The 19,310-nt window shown below is 36.7% G+C and overlaps 1 protein-coding gene, 1 non-coding gene and 1 pseudogene across 2 annotated transcripts; all 3 read right to left on the minus strand.

Moving 5' to 3' along the window:
• Window positions 1-912: 912 nt before the first annotated feature.
• On the minus strand, window positions 913-1,016 carry LOC115844258 (U6 spliceosomal RNA). The gene has a single exon (XR_004036049.1). It is a non-coding gene; the product is annotated as a U6 spliceosomal RNA (small nuclear RNA).
• Window positions 1,017-4,457: 3,441 nt separating this feature from the next.
• On the minus strand, window positions 4,458-18,907 carry YIPF5 (Yip1 domain family member 5). Its single transcript, XM_030841072.2, has 6 exons — window positions 18,737-18,907; window positions 18,099-18,218; window positions 10,045-10,217; window positions 9,046-9,191; window positions 7,092-7,273; window positions 4,458-5,374 (listed from the first exon to the last, which is right to left on the minus strand). Exons 2-6 carry the CDS (start codon window positions 18,206-18,208, stop codon window positions 5,212-5,214), a joined length of 774 nt encoding a protein of 257 aa, XP_030696932.1. The 5' UTR covers window positions 18,209-18,218; window positions 18,737-18,907; the 3' UTR covers window positions 4,458-5,211.
• LOC132596968 (low molecular weight phosphotyrosine protein phosphatase pseudogene) lies at window positions 13,899-14,374 on the minus strand (annotated as a pseudogene).
• Window positions 18,908-19,310: the final 403 nt, after the last annotated feature.

Raw genomic sequence — 19,310 nt, forward strand, 5'->3', positions numbered from 1 at the left:
ATATATGTGTTAGTATACAGTATTTGCTTTTCTTTTTCTTACTTCACTCTGTATAACAGACTCTAGGTCCATCCACCTCACTTCAAATAACTCAATTTTGTTTCTTTTTATGACTGAGTAATATTCCATTGTATATATGTGCCATATCTTCTTTATCCATTCATCTGTCGATGGACACTTAGGTTGCTTCCAGGTGCTAGCTATTGTAAATATAGCTGCAATGAACATTGTGGTATATGACTCTTTTTGAATTATGGTTTTCTCAGGGTATATGCCCAGTAGTGGGATTGCTGGGTCCTATGGTAGTTCTATTTTTAGTTTTTTAAGGAACCTCCATACTGTTCTCCATACTGGCTGTATCAATTTACATTCCCACCAACAGTGCAAGAGGGTTCCCTTTTCTCCACACCCTCTCCAGCATTTATTGTTTGTAGATTTTTTGATGATGGCCATTCTGACCGGTGTGAGGTGATACCTCATTGTAGTTTTGATTTGCATTTCTCTAATGATTAGTGGTATTGAGCATCCTTTCATGTGTTTGTTGGCAATCTGTATATCTTCTTTGGAGAAATATCTATTTAGGTCTTCTGCCCAGTTTTGGAGTGGGTTGTTTGTTTTTTTGATACTGAGCTGCATGAGCTGCTTGTAAATTTTGGAGATTAATCCTTTGTCAGTTGCTTCATTTGCAAATATTTTCTCCCATTCTGAGGGTTGTCTTTGGTCTTGTTAATGGTTTCCTTTGCTGTGCAAAGGCTTTTAAGTTTCATTAGGTCCCATTTGTTTATTTTGTTTTTATTTCCATTTCTCTAGGAGGTGGGTTAAAAAGGATCTTGCTGTGATTTATGTCACAGAGTGTTCTGCCTATGTTTTCCTCTAAGAGTTTTGTAGCGTCTGGCCTTACATTTAGCTCTTAAAAATATGGAACGCTTCACGAATTTGTGTGTCATCCTTGTGCAGGGGCCACGGTAATCTCTGTATCGCTCCAATTTTAGTATATGTGCTGCCAAAGCAAGCACTAAAATAACAGGGCTTTTAGGATCATTGACTGCCTAGAGAAAAGACGCTACCAAGTCCTATAATATCAAAAATCACAAAACTGAAACCTACAAGCAAATGTGTCATTAAATTTTACAAAGACATTCGTTTGAACTGTAATTACCTGGGGAAAAAAATGAAATAACCATGTTGTTTTCTCTATTTTTAAGAGAATCAGAGTAGGCCAACTAGGTATAAATTTACAAGCATCTTAAATGTTTATGAGTACTTCCTTTGTTTTCTCATATTTAAAATTTCTTTTGTGCTGCAAGTGTTGAAAAGCGATTATAACGCCTTAATACGTAATTCATCACCCTACAAGCTATCACCATATTTAGTGGTAGTTTCAGGAAAAAAAAAAAAATTATATATGCAAGGTAAGCCTAATAAAACTCATGAAAAATGTAATATTCGATTTTTAGAACCTAATGTGCTCAAGGAAGTATTTGTGCTTTTAAATTAGGAGAACTCTGTATTTAATTAGTCCTCATTTGCGTACGTAATCTTTTTAATTTATTTGCACAAACACAGGACATTGTGCTCCATCAGCAGGTAATGTTCTTTATTAACTAGACTAGGAACTTCATGCACAGGAAGAAATATTCCTATCTGTGATGCAAAAGTCAGAACTACACACTGTCTTGACTTCATTCTTCAGGTTTTATGGTCACCATTCCAAGATAATAGAATAGAATAATATAAAACACTTGACTAGGTAATCTGCCAATCTCTAGAAATCAGTAATTTAATATTTAATGTTTGTTTTTACGTACTGCCCAGTTACAAACTGGGTATTTATTCATGAACAAAGTAACTTATTGAAATTCAAGTACTACTACTAATGCACTAAAATTCAAACTTCAATAATTTGGATGGTGGCAGAAGTAGAACTGATTAAAAGTCAGTGATTTCTTCATTGGTGGTGTCAACTAATAACAGCCTAGATTGTGGAGAAAGTGGTGAGGACAGGTTTTAAGATGTTTGAAAGTCAACACTGTATGCTTGACAAGCTAATGACAGATCATACTTATCTACTCATTAAAGCACATGAACCAATTTTTCCTTAGGGCATTTCCAATAGACCCTGATCATCTTGTTATTGCCACTCCTTCCCCCAAATCCTAAATACATCCTAAAAAGAAAACAAGAAACTCTCATTAACTACTGTGACTAAAAAAGTACTTGTGTTTTTGCCTACTACTAAATGCTTCAATCTTAAAGTTACTTTGAAAACAAGCATATTATTAAGATACAAATACATTGCTTGAGGAATAACTTTAGCTTTCATTTCCAAATAAATTGAGATCTACAATAATTGAGTTCATTTGGTGATTTGGAATTTGACACTACAGAATGAATCAGTGGATACTTTGTGAGGACAGATTTCACTTGGGGCTACTGTTTGGGTAGGAAGCTTGCTCTAGCTAAAGTCTTGAAGGAAGGCCCAGTGCTGTTCTTTGGTAAGTACTCTTCATGTGATGATCTACACCGAGTTACGTTTTTTTGGAAAACTTTTGGCACAACTTTACAACAGGCTAAGCACTGTGTCATATATAATTTTTTCTCCCACACGGCAAGTTAAGCAAATTGTTCAAGTCATTACATTAGATATGCTCTATATGACAACAGGCAGATCTCCAAATATCATCTTGATTTCCCATAATTCTTCATGACTGGGTCTGAGTATCCTATAACATTACAGAGATAACTGTCCTCACTTAGTTTTGGAATATATGAGTTGAGCAATGCCTATTATAGTTGCAAAATGTCATATGCATAGTACTTAGATCCCACCCCAAGTCAAATCATTAGATACATTTTAAAAAATTCTCTTTGATTGGATGACCAGTATGTAAGGACAGTGTTTAAAGATTTACAGAATTTTTCATTATCTGCATAACTTTATCTGGCAAAAGAATGCCTATTTCTATAAGCTTTCTTATACAGCTCTTGAAAACACCCATTGGTAAACGTATTACAGCAAAGTTGTAAAATATACGTTTATACTATATGTAAAATCAACTGCATGTCTTTGGCATACATGCTTGCATAAACACACTCGCTTGAGTGAGTGAACCTGAAAAATCCACTCACAAAGAGTTTACTCAGAGACAGTCACTGGGTTAAGCTTTTAGTGATGCTGAGAGCATCTTCAGTACTTAAAGGTACATCCATGGTTTGGGTATAAAATGGACCTAAAAGCAAACCATATGCTCTTCCTGGTACTTAGCTGAAGCAGCAGAAAGCTATTCCGATGCTAGAGAAAAACATTACCACATCGTATTTCTGAGACACAGTTATGTCCGTTTTTAAAGTATGCACAAATATGGCTACATATACTGTATTTTTGATGAGAGAGTTTTATAAAAGAGAAATTTTGGTCACGCATGACTCTTCATGTAAACAAGCAAACTTGAGAACTCTTATATCAAAGGCAATTCCACTGTATACCTATTCTGACAGAATATAAAATAGTTTTGCAACTAATCATTTTGGGGTTAAATAAAAGACAACTAACAACAAAAATCTCTACATTATTGATTTAAACTAAAAATTATTTTGTTGGGGGTGGAGGCAAAAAAATAAGAAAACAGTTTGATCCATTTGGGGAATTTAGCTGAAGATTAATGGTCTTAAGTCTAACTAACCGAGGGAGATTTTAATTCCCAAAGCATTATCTACCCTTTTCATCAGGAAGAACTGGATATTAACAGAAGGCACCCATTACATTTACCTTAGGAAGAACTGTTTACACTTATAAAATGAATTGAAAAAGGCAAAAAAGATACTATCCAAGGATTATAATAAAAAATATTCTAAAACAATTTGGTAAGTTTAAAAACCCAGCCAATAGCTAATTACTAGTGAGTACGTTCCTCCAGAAGATTAAATATTAATGAAGGAAAACAAATTTATGTAATTCCAGAGATCAGAAATCATGATCTTCTTGTAAGAAGTATGTTTTATTATTTTAACCTTTTATGGTTGAACACTAGCTCTAAAAAAGAACCATGAATATGTCAGCGTGGCATTTCTTTTTATTTAGTCTGAAAGCCTCCTCTTAAAAAAAAAAAAAGCAACATTTTCCCTCCCAGTATGGCATCTTTCTCATAACTGAGCTTTGTCCAAAATCAGAATCTGGCTCCAGAAAAAGCCAATCATCAAGATATGGTATTTTCTTACAGACTTTCTGACAAGAGAACATGACAATATTAACCAAATAAATTCAACACAAGGAAATAATGTAACTCAAAGCAAACTACTTTTTGTTTAATCTCATTTTTTGATTCTATACTAGATGACCACTATTCTTAAAGCTTAAAATAAATTGGGAATACAAGTTAAAACCAGACCCTAGTTAAAGAAAATGGAACATCGAGAACAGTGGGTTAGCAAAAGTAAACTCAACAACACACTTTAAATCAACTGGGAAAATTTTAATTAATAAGCATCAAACGTACTTTACATTGAAACTGCAATACTGAAACTGTGACATTTTAAATATTCTTCGCAAAAAAGGTTAGTGATTTTCTTTTTCCTGGGAAACATGGAGATCAAATTATGAGCATTAATGCAGAGTCTAGGTCACTGTGGTTTAGTTAATGCTAGTATCTGAAGAGATGTTCACATTTCACATCTACAATAAGGTAGACTGTGAACTACTTGTATCGCTGAATTTAGCTAAAATTCCATGAGATAATTTAGAGGACTGTCAAACTTTTGAAGTGCAAACTCATAAAACTTTACATTGGGATCACTTTTTTGCTTCAACTGCACCTGACTTGAGAATACAGGTAATTTTTATTTCCTAACTCCTTGGAAAATATTTCTCCAATAAGTCTTAGTTTCCCACAGTTGATAAAAATCCATCAAAAACATTATGTTAGCAAGGAGAAGAGCTGTTTTTCTAAGGCTGCAGGAACACGAAAGAAATAGCACTTCTTATTTGTATTAGCACAAACATTTAAACCTAGTCATACTGCAGGTAAATCCAATATAGTATTCAAAAGTTCTATAAAAATGAACAAAAGATACGTATTTACTTCCATTGCTCCAAGAGTCAAACATCAGATCTGCACGAGAGTTGTACTGTAGCACTTTGCTGGTCCAACTTAAGAGTTCAAAGTCCTTTTTGCTATTTGGCCCAATGATGGCCACATCCGAGATAAATTCAGTTCAAAAAACAGAAATTAGGGCAAAGATTCCGTATAGCAAAGCACAAGGATATGCTACTAGAAGTTGCTGTCCTTCCATGGCTAATGCAGAAATAAAAATTTTGGAAGCAGAAAAACTACACCATCCAATAATTCCAGCAGTGAGAATGATTCCTACCATTCCTCTGTAGCCGACAAGGAAAAACAGGGCGAGGGGAGAGAAACAGTAGATGAGATTAGTTACATAAGTTTTAAAAAAGCACTTAAAAATCCACATGTAGATATCCGCAGAAATAATCAAGATGTTTTTCAAATACTGAAATGTACCTCACAGTGAATTCCATTATTTCATGTGATAAAAAGCTCATCTATAACACATCTTGCTCCTTAATCAAGCACAATTTCTCAGCCTTGGCAGCACTGACATTTGGGGTGGATGCGCTTTTGCTGTGGGGGTGTATCTGTCCATCGTTAGGAAGTTACTGCAGCATCCTGGCCTCCAGCCATAAAATACCAGGAGCATCCATGCCTCCCACAGTTTTTCACAACTGAAATTGTCTCCAGACATTGCCAAGTGTCCCCCGGTTGCAAAACTAACTCCGGTGGGAAAACGCTGTTTCAGTAGAAAATACTGTGTGTAAAATTTGAATGTAAATGTATCGATCTTAACAAATGAGAAGAGTGAAGCAGGGACACTGTGAGGCCATCATCCTGCCAAATCTCTACTACCAAATAGGTGATATATACTCTTCTCCTAAACTTTCATTTTCAAAGTGTAACAAAGCTCAATCTTTGGTCGTCCAGCACTAGCCACAAGGAGGAGCTTGAACTGTTGAGAGAGCATCTGTGCACTGGCCATGAGAAGTAATTTTATTAGCTGTACTTATACCTTTATTTTTAATTTTATTTTTAAGTTTTTTTTATTTTTTTCGGTACGCAGGCCTCCCACCGTTGTGGCCTCTCCCACTGCGGAGCACAGGCTCCAGACGCGCAGGCTCAGCGGCCATGGCTCACGGGCCCAGCCGCTCCGCGGCATGTGAGATCTTCCTGGACTGGGGCACGAACCCGCGTCCCCTGCGTCGGCAGGCGGACTCCCAACCACGGCACCACCAGGGAAGCCCTATACCTTTATTTTTAACCTTACCTAAAATATTATTTTAAAATAACACATATTTAAAGCTGTGTACATCTGAGAACACGGTAGGCTTGTAACAGCCTCTTCCATAAAAAGAATGCTCCATTTTTAGTTAAAAAGCTGCTGAAGAGAGAATATGTGTTTATTATTCATCCACTTAGCATATGCCCGATATCTTTTTTTTTTTTTTTTTTTTTTTGTCGTACACAGGCCTCTCACTGTTTGTGGCCTCTCCCTTTGTGGAGCACAGGCTCCGGATGCACAGGCTCAGCGGCCATGGCTCACAGGCCCAGCCGCTCCGCAGCATGTGGCATCTTCCCGGACTGGGGCACGAACCCGTGTCCCCTGCATCGGCAGGCGGACTCTCAACCACTGCGCCACCAGGGAAGCCCTGCCCGATATCTTTAAGAAGTCAGATATGGTATAAAAAATATCAAAGAGAGGGTAAGTATAATTCTAAACAACTTGACCTTTTCCATGCAGTATTTAAGTTAACAATCACCACTGTTCAATTTGTTTATGGACACTGCTAAGTACACAAAAAACTAAATTCTTTATCATAGGTAAAAGAGAGATGGTATAAAAGATTTTTAAACTTATTCTCACTTCCATTATTCATCACTGAGAAATATAAAACACAGTCCTCACATATAAGAGGCACTATCTAATATGTTGTTGAATCAGTGATTTATCTCAAACTGATGGTGACGTAAATCCTATTACACAGAATTAGTCAATCAACCCCCAAAATAAAGACCAGCACTTACTGCAAAGAAAATATCACTGCAAAGCTGGAAAGCAGGATCATGGGAAGAAGACAATATCCAAGGACACTTGCCACACAACCGAAGGAAACACCAGTCATACTCATTAAGTTTAATAAACAAAACATTCCTAGGCATCCAATTGCACTGATCCCATATACATAGCCAAACTGGATTTTGCCAGCCTATGGGTAAAGAAAAGATTACAGGTTAAGGGCAAAATAGTTATTTTTGGCTTCTTTCACCTGAAATGGCACTCACAGAAGATATACAACTTGTGAGCATTAAAATCCACAAAGGTACCTATTCTTTATACGGAGAAGTAAAACAGTGAGCAGACTGGCTTTTATATCCTTCTTAAGAAGTTTAAAATATCCACCTCCCAACACACAGATATTGTTTTTCATTTTCTAGTTACCATTTGAGCTTGGCATAGAATTCAACAAAGATATAAAATCATGGTATGATCACCTAAAGTAGTAGATTTCTAAAAATAAATCTGGCTGATTTTAAGCAAATAAACTACAGAGACAAGATGGAAAGCCATTCAGATGTTTGGATAGTAACTAGTATCACTTGAAAGTACCCAAATTCCATCAAAATTGCCCTGAAGCAATTTATTCTCATTGGCAGATGTAGCTATAATCTTTTTAACAGCAGAAATAATCTCATTATTCACTTTACATGGGTGTTAGAGGAATTAGGAGAAAGGAAGCCAAGATAAGCAGGAAGCCAGGGTTCTGTGAGGAGGGGAGGAGAAAAGAAAAGTGGTTAATAACTGGGCAAGAGGAATATAATGGAATATATTTTCTTCTTTGTTTTTCCAAATTGTTGGTTGCTTTATACAGTTCTCTGACAAACAAACAAACAAACACAAACCTTAAAGATTCTGCTCTTATAAAAGACAGCACTGAACAGTCTTAGGGCAGTGAATGTTAGCTTAATTGTAGTTAGTATTCTTAGTCCAGCTATGTGAACAAACATTGTATTCAGGGTATGCTATCACTAAAATCAGTCCACAGAGAAGCCTTTAAAAAGTTCCTGGTTTGTCAGATGTTTGACATATAAAACTCAATTGGGAGAATGTCTCCACAGATTACATTAAATAGCAAAATCCTTGGGATTTTTGTTAGAATCAATATTTGTTTGTAAATACCTGAGTAAGAGTGCAGAAGTTTAAAAGGGCTCAGCTGAGTTCACTAACGCACTCATATAGTAATAATAAAACCTTATACTTATACAGTGCTTTAAACTTTTCAAAGTATCCTCACATAACCTGTCTTGCTTAATCTCCAAAACAAACTTGTTAGGTGGGAAGCATAGTATTATCTATGAGAGGGAGGTGAAGGATGAAATGACTTTGCTCAAGGGTAGAGTAGGAGCACTGAGTTCACGCCCAGTTTTTCTGACTAAAAAGTCCATCTTCGATCCATTATGTCATTTACCTCTTCTAATTCAGAAATGACATAAAATAAAACAAACAGTAATGATTATCTTTACAACTTTTCATTTTCAATATGCTTTAACATTCTTAGGGAGATGGGAGATAGGGACTAAAACCTGTTGCCTTTAATGTTTCAATTCATTAAATGTTAAAATAATATATAGAAGACCAGCATTGCTACAACAAAACACCACCTAATGATGAAATTTTAAAAAATAGCAATAAGCTAAAAGTTTTGTCAGTTTTTGAAAGGAAGGAATTTTGATGAGAGACTAAAGCCATACGATATTTATTAATATTTTTTCCCTAATAACTGAAGCACTTAGTGAAACAAGAAATGATTTCTAAATACACTATATCTATTATCAGTGGAGAAGTAATGAACAGGTACAAATTCAAACAACTCAATACTATTTAAGACACATCAAAGACTTGACTGTATAAGCAGAGTCTCAATAAAGGCTCTTGGTGGAACATTTAATCTCACACTGAGAGTTGTAACTAACATCTTACCAGTAACAATGTGGCTCCAAAAGCAAGGCAAAAAACCATTGGTCCTGCCAAGTCAGTCTCATTCATGATGCTGCCATCTGCTACTTTTAATGGGTGTAACACTGTGAGTGTTTTTTGCCAGATGTGATCAAAATTGATACCTAATTCTAAAGAAAAAGAAAATAAGGAAGTCAATCAGGATTTGTGATATACTTTTAGTTTACCAGAATCTATGTTCTAACAGGAGAAAAAATGAAACCACCAATATCAAAGGAGTGATCTAGCAATATCAGATGATATTATTTTGGTGAGTCCTCAATATCAGTCTTTACTGATTATGGTGCTTATTCCACAAATATCCAATTTCTGGTCTGATGTTAGAAACAGGTATGGACATGATGAAACAGACACTCTGCTATGTCTGCATAGCAAAGAATATATGGACAGTGTTAACAGTAAGGGACTCTATACCTGAGGCTTCAGGAACACTGGAGTTCCTGTGAAAATGTATACAAAACTACGTCTCTCTGCATGTGTGTGCCTTTTTCTGAGGAGAGTATGCATAGCTTTCACTAGACTTTCAAAGCGTATCTGATCAAAAAACAAGAAACACTTTAGAACTACTGCATTTTGTGTTTCGGGATACAATTTGAAAAACACCATACTTTTCAGTGATGTTACTAGCTCTGTCAGCTTATTTCCGTGCAGAATAATCAATACCACGCTATTTCCTCTCATTTCTTCCACTGATAGAATTTCAATAATAATCTGAAGTAAAAGTTACTCTGCTCATATACTGACATACTTTATTATCACTTTATAAAGATCTATTAAAAATCTGGTCCTCCTGGCTCAATGTGGTTTCATATACACTCTGTTCAAAATGAGTCACTTTAGTAGGAAACTGTTTTCTACAGTATTATTCTTTCAAAGAAAAGGGTAACTTCTGCAAACTAAGATTTATTTTCACTGACCAGCTGGGTACTATAGAGTACTATCAAGTGTTGCAACCAATCGTACCTTCTAATAAAGGTGGCTCGTCCTCGAAGTTGTTTCCATATAATGGCTGAGGCGTAGTTGGAGTATACGCCTGAGCTGGCTGGAAAATCTGCCCGGTGTACGGCTGTTGTGGCTGCACCATGTCTGGAGGGACAAACCGGCCTTGGTGCGAGTAGTCATAGCCAGCATACTGTCTACAATAAAAGTAAGTTACATTTCTCAGAATTATGTCAACGCCCCAAACTGATATTCCCAACAGGCAGAAAATCTTAGTCATGCAATTCCCAGGATATCTCTTTGCCAGTTTTTATAAACGGTGGTTGAAATTAATTACTAAGATCAAGCTGATTATCTACAATAAGTTGTCTGTATTTTATAGAGAATTTTCCTGATGATGTTAAAACTCACTTATGCAGTGCTTAAGCATTTCACAAACTATTAAGTTTTTAAACATCAGGAGGTCAACAAATGAAAACGTAAACGTTTTCTTGTACTTTCCCCTTTAGTGAGCATACATAAAGATAGCTGTGAAATAAAATTTATGCCCAAGACTATGAATAAAAACTCAGGATGACAGACTTCGTACTGCACGTTACGTTAATTTTCCACTGTAACTCAGATCTCTCCATGAGAATGAATGAGTATAAAATCATTCTTCTTTCTTCTCTGTAGTATGTTATTTTTTGCAAGTGGGTAAATCTCTTTAAGAACAACCATCAATTTCAAAAAGTGGAAAAAAATCAAGCTTCTTTTTTTGTGAAAGCTTTCTGAATATACAAACATTATTAGCACACCTTGCATCTAAATAGTGCTTTTAATTTTTCAAAGTAATTGTATACCTATTGTCTCCTTTGCTATGTACTATAACAAATCTTGCATTTTAGAAGGAAACCTTACCATGGCTTTTTTAGTGATGAAAACAACAGGGAACAGAAGGATATTGAAGCAGTATCTTTTAAAGACCTGTTTTACTATGTTCCAGAAAAATATGACTTAGCTATCAATGGTAAGAAATAAAGAAGTAAAGTAACTATTGTAAAAGTAAGCTACTTTAAAAATGAGAGCTGAGAAGGCTTAGAGATCTTTTAGTCTAATTATCTTTAAAAATTTTTAATTCCCTTTTGAAAAATATAAAAAATCTAATGACCTCATTATTGAGATTTTAAAATTAAATCTAATTTTAAATTAACTGAACATCTTGATTAAAAGCAAATCAAAGATGAAGGTTCAACTACACATAGCTCTCATTCTCATGACTTACCACGCTAGTCCAATACATGCTTAAAAAAATACTATTTATTTTTCTAGCTATAAAATATAGAATTCGCTACAGCATTATTTTAATAGCAAAAAGTAGAAACCAAAACAAAATATAAACAGCTATCGGTAACTACACTGTGATATAGGCACAGACTACTCTGCACCTTTTTAAAGGTGTGAGGCAGTTTTGTCTGTACTCGTAAGAAATGATAATCAAGAAATATTCAGTGGGGAAGAAAAAATCTAATATTCAGAATAGTATATACCATATGCACCCACCGTGACTATGCTTTTTAGAATATGTATGCATATCTATGTGCATGTGTGTATATATATACACACGTACATTATATACACCATTATATAGGTAAAGGGACCCAGAGACAGGAGAAGTAAAAGACTTAATTTTCAGGTTATAAACTTTTGTACCTTTGCACCTTTAAAAATCCTGTATATTTATTATTTGTTGAAATTCATTAATTCTAAAATGTCATATGTAATACATGGGTATATATTAACTACTGAAAATTTCCAAAAACATAAATAATAGCCTTTTGAATATTACCATGTAAAACACTGTTTTAAGTCTTTAATGTGAATTATCTCACATTATTCTCTCTACAATTCTTTAGGAGGTCAATTTTATCATCCTCTCCATTACAAAAATGTGGAAACATATTTGGGTTAAAATGATTTGTCCATGGTGGTGCCAGGATTCAAAACTAGACTTTTCAATTCCAATAGCCAGCTCTTATAACAACTGTAGTAAAAAATTACCCTCAAATCCTACCTGACAGAGACAGCCATAATATCCTTTTCTATACATGCATTTCCCCAGTCATTCTGGTATGCAAGGATCTTGATTACTATTCTCTCTCTCTCTCTCTCTCTCTCTCTCTCTCTCTCTCTCTCTCTCACTCTCTCACACACACACACACACACACACACACACACACACACACACACGGAGTTTCCACAGGGCTAGCTGGTTGAATTAGGACAAGAACTCACATTTTCTGATTTAGTAAAATATGCTATTGTGTTGATCTCTGTTAGGATGCATCATAAACCCACCTTGGAGTTTATGAAAGAGCTAGAAAAGCTCCATATGGAGGTTTCTACAATCTGCATAAACAAATTGCATTTTATACTCTCTCTCTCCAAAGAGAGCAAGAGAGAGAATATCAATGTGTATGCAACAGAAAAAACAAGAATGACATAAACCTGTGGTTCTCAAAGTCTTTGATCTTAGAACCCATTATACTCTTAAAATTTATTATTGAGAACTCCTAAAATTTTTTATGTGGGTTATATCTATCAATATTTATTATTTTAGAAATTAAAACAGAAATGTTTAAATACTTATTAATTCATTTAAAGTAACAATAAATCCATTACATGTTAGCATAAACATTTTTATGAAAAAATTATTTAAAAAAATTACTGAGAAAAGTGGCACTGTATTCTATTTTTGACAATCTCATTAATGTCTGGCTTCATATAAGACAGCTGCAAATTCTTATATCTGCTTCTGCACTCATTCTGTTGTGATATACTGTTTTAGTTGAAGTATTTGAAGAAAATCTAGTGTTGCAGACCTGTAGTTGGAAAAGAGTATTTTAATAACCTTTCCAGATTATCATGAATATTCTTTTTTTTTACCTTAGTTGTATTTTTGTAATTTCCCCAGTTTATTTGAAAACAATCTTTTCTGACATATATTCATGTGAATTTTAGATCACCTATCTCCAAGTGCACAGAAATTACCTATATTTGCCTATAAACTAAGCACTGATAAAAGAATACTTAACATATCAATATTTAAGCATTCCAACATACAAGGACTTTTTCCCACTTATTATTTTTTTCCCACCTAAGCTGATCTAAATTTGACATTCAGGTTAATTACATGCATGTAAAAGCAGACGCCATCCCCAAACTGACCCTAAGGTAAACCAGCACACAAGTGTCCTTCTTCCCAGACATAATTACATTTCCAGAGGCAAAGTGGTTCAAACGGGAACACTTAAGCTGACTTCCGTATGAAATCAACTAGACAGACACAAACTAAGGAGTGAAGGTGCTGAAGATTAATCCCACAAATCTTCTTCCTTCCTCTCCTGTAAATGCACAAGTGTGCACCCTGCGCATATATGAACACTTCTTGCCAACATCACTGGACATCAGGCCCTGACATCAAGAGGGAGTGCAGGGCAGGGGCCCCATCCACACAGAGGGAAGAGGTAGTGCAGATTCTTGAAGTGCCAATGGGCTCAGATGCTGATAGGCCTTACAGTGATGTTTTACTTCATTATGCTCTATTTTGCTGCTCTACTATTTTGTTTGTTCCACTATTTCTGTAACTGGGGCAAAGTGGGAGGTTCAACTAGTCTAAGAACACTTACCCCATAAACTGTCTAAATCAAAAATTTTTATTTATTCTTCCGCCAAATACAACAACCGATTTCCATCTACAATTATTTTTTAAGGTAAGAAACAGTGAGTTAACTGAAGAAAGGGCTGCAGCCTTGGCTAGGGAATGGTGACACTGTGACACCTGACTGAGAATGCGGGCCTGTGGGATGAGCCTGGGCCACAGCAGGACTGGACCCAGGTCAGCAAACCTTCTCCAGGAAGGCTCTGCAGCACCGCACACACTGCTGGTAGACAGTCTCAAAGTCAGTGTCATTACCATAATAAGGATCTTCAATCATGAGTTGTTTCTGTGGATTGTAGCTCCCAAGTAGTTCAATTTTCACTCTGCAGTTTTCAACTTGATTACTTTTCCTATTCAAATCTCTCAGGTTGTTTTCATCCATACATAGTATATAATCAAAAGTGGCAAAGTCTTCTTTGGTAACCTGTCTTGCTTTATGCGCTGTGTTAATGCCATGATTTGTTAGGCAGCTCACAGCTCTTGGATCTGGTGACCGGCCCACGTTCCAGTCAGAAACAGCACCACTGTCAATGACCCAAGTATCTGAAATGTTTTGATCTGTTACAAGTTTCCTGAAAACTGCTTCTGCAATGATGACTGACAGATGTTACCCAGACACATGAACAGCACTGACTTGGTCACCTGTTCGGCCATCTTCATCTTCCCACGTGCATAGAGCGAATATTCTTTTTGATACATCAAAATGCAAAGCAAAGTGGTAGTTTTTTAAATTTAACTTGCAACGTGGAGATAGAAACAATGCTAATGAACTCTGTTGTATTAGAATAAACTGATCTGTCTTATACTTTAATTGGATCCTTTATTATTCATGTATGATTTTGTAACACCATGCATTGCTCATTTAGAAAATATTAGTATGAATTATGCAGCTCTTCCAAATATTGACACACTTAATATAAAATATATATATAAATTTTTAAAAATCAGCTTTGTTAATATCACTGATCTCATCAGAAAATGGTTAATTATTGGGAAGCTGACAAGTTCACAATGATGGATACAAGTTTTCCAAAATCCTCATTTTTGCCTGAAAACTTGAAATTGATTTTTGGCCACACATACTGTCAATTGTTTTCCTTGAAGTAACAGGTCACTTCACTCATTTTTGAGAAAATTTTCAAGTCTGAATAACCATAGTTTGTCTGTCAGATGTTCTTTCCAATAAAAACGGTTTCCACAAAAAAGTGGCTGAATCAACTTGTGACTCAAATTGTACACGGGCTTTTCCTAGAGATAATCATTGTACTTCAGTATGAAGTAGAAGTGCTTGAGGACTGTTTCCCACTTTGTCACACAGACTTTTCTAAAAATGTGTGTTGTCAAGATCAGCATTTAATAAAACAATAATTCTTGCAGCTTCATCAAGGGCATCCTTAAGTGAAAATGATTCCCCTCACCCCCCCCCCCAACAAGTGTGTGATGAAGAATACAATGATTACTAGAAAAATTTGATGCCATTGTCTTGCCTCATATTTGGGTAACAGCAGTTCTACCAGTCATTACTTCTGCAACATCAGTGCAAATCTCAACACACCTATAAAGGTATATAACATCTTAGAATTTTTACAAAAATAGTTTTGACCTTAACGTCTTCCTGAAAGGTCTCAAGAACCCTCTGGGTCTGCAGGCCACACTTCAGAAACACTGATGCAGACCCATAAATTTCATGTAAGGAAAAGAAACACTGCAATAAGAGCTTTAAAGGTGGCACCATCATTCCTTCTTCAGGATATAAGGTGACAAAGACAACACCGTGGAATTTTACAATTTTTCTTTTCTGGCAGGATCTGCTCAGGAAAATTCCTGACTCACTCCTGTTGGTTTTAAACTAAAACACCGCATGGTAGACATGACCTTTATAGTCTAAATCAACACTTTTACAGCAGGAAAAGCAGCAGATGTAAACCAATACTCTCAGAAGCACTCAGTATCAACAACAAAGACAAAAAGCGTCTTAATATACTGGGTTGACTACTTAAGTTCATCAAAACCCTTACATAGTCCATAAAGGTGTTATTAGCTATTTCGGAAGATGAAAAAATACTAGCTTTCAAGACTTTAAAAAATATGTAATTGGTATTACTAAATATTTTATAGGCATATCTAGAATACAATGTGGAACCTGTCCAATATGACAGATTGAGATCAAACGACCTTTTACTATTTGGGTTTATTTTTTGTTGTATGAATGTATGAATGTACAGTACCCAGAGTGGAAATTATGCAAAATGTTAAAGCTGACTTCATAGGGCAAATGTAGAACTAGGGACTAATAATAAGTCAAGTCAAATCTGAAGACAATCCAAGTCAGATGCTATGTGAACCTAGATTTTCATCAATAGAGAGATAAAAGTTAGCTGATCCTTGTTACCAAGTTGGCGTAACAAACAAAACGTTATTTGATAAATTGACACGGACATAAAAATGTCACTAGGGTGCAGAAACAATACATATAGGTACATATAGAGGAGTTCAATTTTTTTTTTATATAAAGTTCAGAAACCCAGTCATTACTGCTAACACATTAGGCTTCTTATTTTCCTAAGCATCATCTATAAACTCACATTCATTAACTGGCAGTAATGTTTATATAAGCACCTGGAATGAAACTTTTTCACTAGTACAGAAGCAATGCTTAGTGGTACATGATTTGGTTGGAACGGAATTGTGAGAATAGTTAGCAAGAGAATATCTTTAGATATTCTGCTCTGTGGAGAACTGAAGTGAGATGCTAAGTGTAAAGAAAAGATAAGTCACACCTTTAAGAGATGCAAACATGGACAGAAAGAAAGAAACATAGGAAAGAAAGGCAGAGACAGATAAAGCTAGGAGGCTGCAATCTAAATGGAATAATTCTGTTGAGTCCAAACATCAATATCATTTGGTTAAAAACAGGCCCACATACAGAGACAGGTTTTCCAAACCCCTGTTGCAGCACCCTGACCAATCTTATATTCATCTGCCCTGTCATACACTGAACAATCACAAGAAACACATATTTAGGTAAATAAATGAGTGGAAATTTCTCAACATGACTTTTCCAATTCTGCCCAATTAACTGATAAAAGAGATAAATCTTCAATGGCATGTAACTGAGAATTTAAAAGAAAAAAAAAAGTGGTTCACAGACAGCATTATTTACATGTTCACTCCCATTGTCCAATGTGTTGAATTTTAGAGCGGGGGGAAGCTTTAGAATGTATCAAAAAATAAGCAGATTCAAGGAGTTTTGTTTTGTAAAAAGTATGGCCTATACAAGACAAATGATACTGTGGGGCTGAATTTGATTTTTGCTTTTTTAAATTCTTGGGCACTTTCATTCAGATTTATTAATTCAAACACATTCTAGTACTAATGTTTCTCTCAGTTTGGATACGCACCCTTTCCATGCCCTCAACCTAGGACAATCTTCATTAGGTTTTTAATTCAGAGTCCATAGATGGACATCTAACACACGAACTGTCTGGACATTATATGCACATTACTGTGGGTGTTTGCGTGCATATATTTCTCAGAAATAGGCCCACAGTTTTCCTAAGATTCTCAAAGTGGTCCTGGACTATCTAAAAAAGGTTAAGTAGGCCTGGTATAGGAAACGCCTTCACTGGATGGCAGGCTGATAAGATTAACTTTAAGGACCTAAGAAACTAAGAATATGATGTCCTAGAGGAGATTGGTAAAAAGCTTTAAGTGTTTTGCCACAAACACCATGAACTATAAAAAGAACAGAGTTTTGGTTTTGTTTTTTCAACAGTTCGTGGATGAAAGGTTTTGAGTGCCCCTCACTTCAGTCTGTAACCGGCAATTTGTGTGTACTGACTGATCATAAAGTTTTGGTGTGTGGAGTAATAAAAGTGATTATCAGCTGCTTTATGAAAACCACCTGATGATTCATAGTATGGAGCTTACACTGTTCAATAGTGTCACTCAGTGCTTTCAGTTAACAGTTGATAAAGTCTGAAAGTTGGACTGATTTAGCTACTAAACAAGCTGTCAAAAGACTTTAATTTTTAACTCGTCTTGTGACCTAAACAGCCTATCTTCTAGGTACTTAAAACTTCTATCCATATCTTAAATGATGTACAAATACTGTCACTAGAAAAAGGTTCTTCTAGAATCTATTTTTCCACTCATGGCGCACCTGAAAATTGTGCATAAGATACCAAACCCTAAATAGGGCAATCCCTTCCAACCCAAACAAGTGTCACAGATCTCTCCGGAGGTATAAAGATTATGAAAAGTCACGTTCCTGATACGGAACATGTTCACACATTCACTCTTAGGCAGAACCAAACATTCGGGGTACATGCTTTCAATGCAATCTCAACTAAGTAAACGGGCAAAGTTGAAAAGTTACTTGCTATAAGGTCCTCCACTTCCTCCATAATCATAGGACTGCTGTGATTGGTCATCGATGCTGTAACTTGTCTGGTAGAAATCCGTGTTTAAGTTGTCAAAGCCTGCCATTGCAAATGATCTGCAATAAAAAGAAACAGCAAAGACTGCTTAGGCCCAAGGTCCTCCCTGAATTCTGTCCTGATACTTTACTTAAGCAAATACCCTCAGAAGGCAGTAAATAACTTCTAAAATTTGGGGGGGCAGCATCTGGAAGATGGGTCGGGGTTGGAGTGTGCTAAAAAAATGTCTAGACTCTAAGTCGAGGCCCGAGAAGACACCTCCACTTCAAGGAGCTGATATGCCTTGGGTTTGGGGCAGGGACGTGGGAGGAGGAGTTTCGTGGGGTCTAAAATATCAACAACAACAAAGATGATTCCTCACCTCTGGACAGCTGACAACACGACAGCCTCCTGCAAAATAAGGCCTGGGCCGGCCAGGAAAGCGCAGACTCCTGCACGGGCCTCGTCAAAGCAAGGCCCGAAAGGGAGGGAAGGTCTGAGCGAAAGGACCGGGGCGCGGTGCCGAGAGGCGGCAACAAGCCGCGCTGCCCAGGTGCGGGGAGAAACCAAACAGTGAGCCACGGAACTGGGCACTCACCAAACGCGGAGGCGGCGGCGGAAGCGGAGGCGGAGGCGGCGGCTGCGGAGGCGGCGGCTGCGGAGGCGGTGGCGGCGGTAGCTCCGGCAGCCTCCAGTAACCCCCCAAACTCAACTAAGGACCCTGTACTAGCCCCGTTGCTACGTGTCAGCAGGTTAAAGAACTGCTTCCGGGGCACGCCCGCTCGCGCAGGCGTGTTAGCGACTTTGCGCCCGGGGCGTACAATGGAGAGAGTTGGGGGGCGGGGGAACGAGGGTACGATATGGAGCATGCGCAGTATCGACCAACTAGTCCAGCAGCGGGCCAATGGGAAGAGGGAAAAGCTTCCGGCGGTTTAGTTAGCGGTGGAGGCAGAAAGGCGCAGGCGCAGCAATTGTTAGTTGCTGTTTGAGAGCCAGAGTTACTTAGTAGACCGAGTGCCTGGGTGAAAGCGTGCAAGAGCCTCTCAACACACACACACATACAAACACCCCCCCCAATGAAACAAACAAGGAAAAATAAAATAAACAGATAGCAAGAAACACACTTGCCTTCAAACAAAAATAACAGTAGCAAAAGGACATAAACCAAAAAA

Source organism: Globicephala melas, chromosome 3 (assembly GCF_963455315.2).
Source record: "Globicephala melas chromosome 3, mGloMel1.2, whole genome shotgun sequence".
Taxonomy (NCBI): Eukaryota; Metazoa; Chordata; class Mammalia; order Artiodactyla; family Delphinidae; genus Globicephala; species Globicephala melas.

Coding starts and splice junctions, on each gene's coding strand:
- YIPF5 (XM_030841072.2), bottom strand. CDS start 18,208: ATGGCAGGCTTTGACAACTTAAACACGGATTTCTACCAGACAAGTTAC. Junction 10,218..18,098: donor AGTGGAGGACCTTATAGCAA/GTAACTTTTCAA, acceptor CTTTTATTGTAG/ACAGTATGCTGGCTATGACT. Junction 5,375..7,091: donor GCAGTGATATTTTCTTTGCA/GTAAGTGCTGGT, acceptor TGTCGGCTACAG/AGGAATGGTAGGAATCATTC.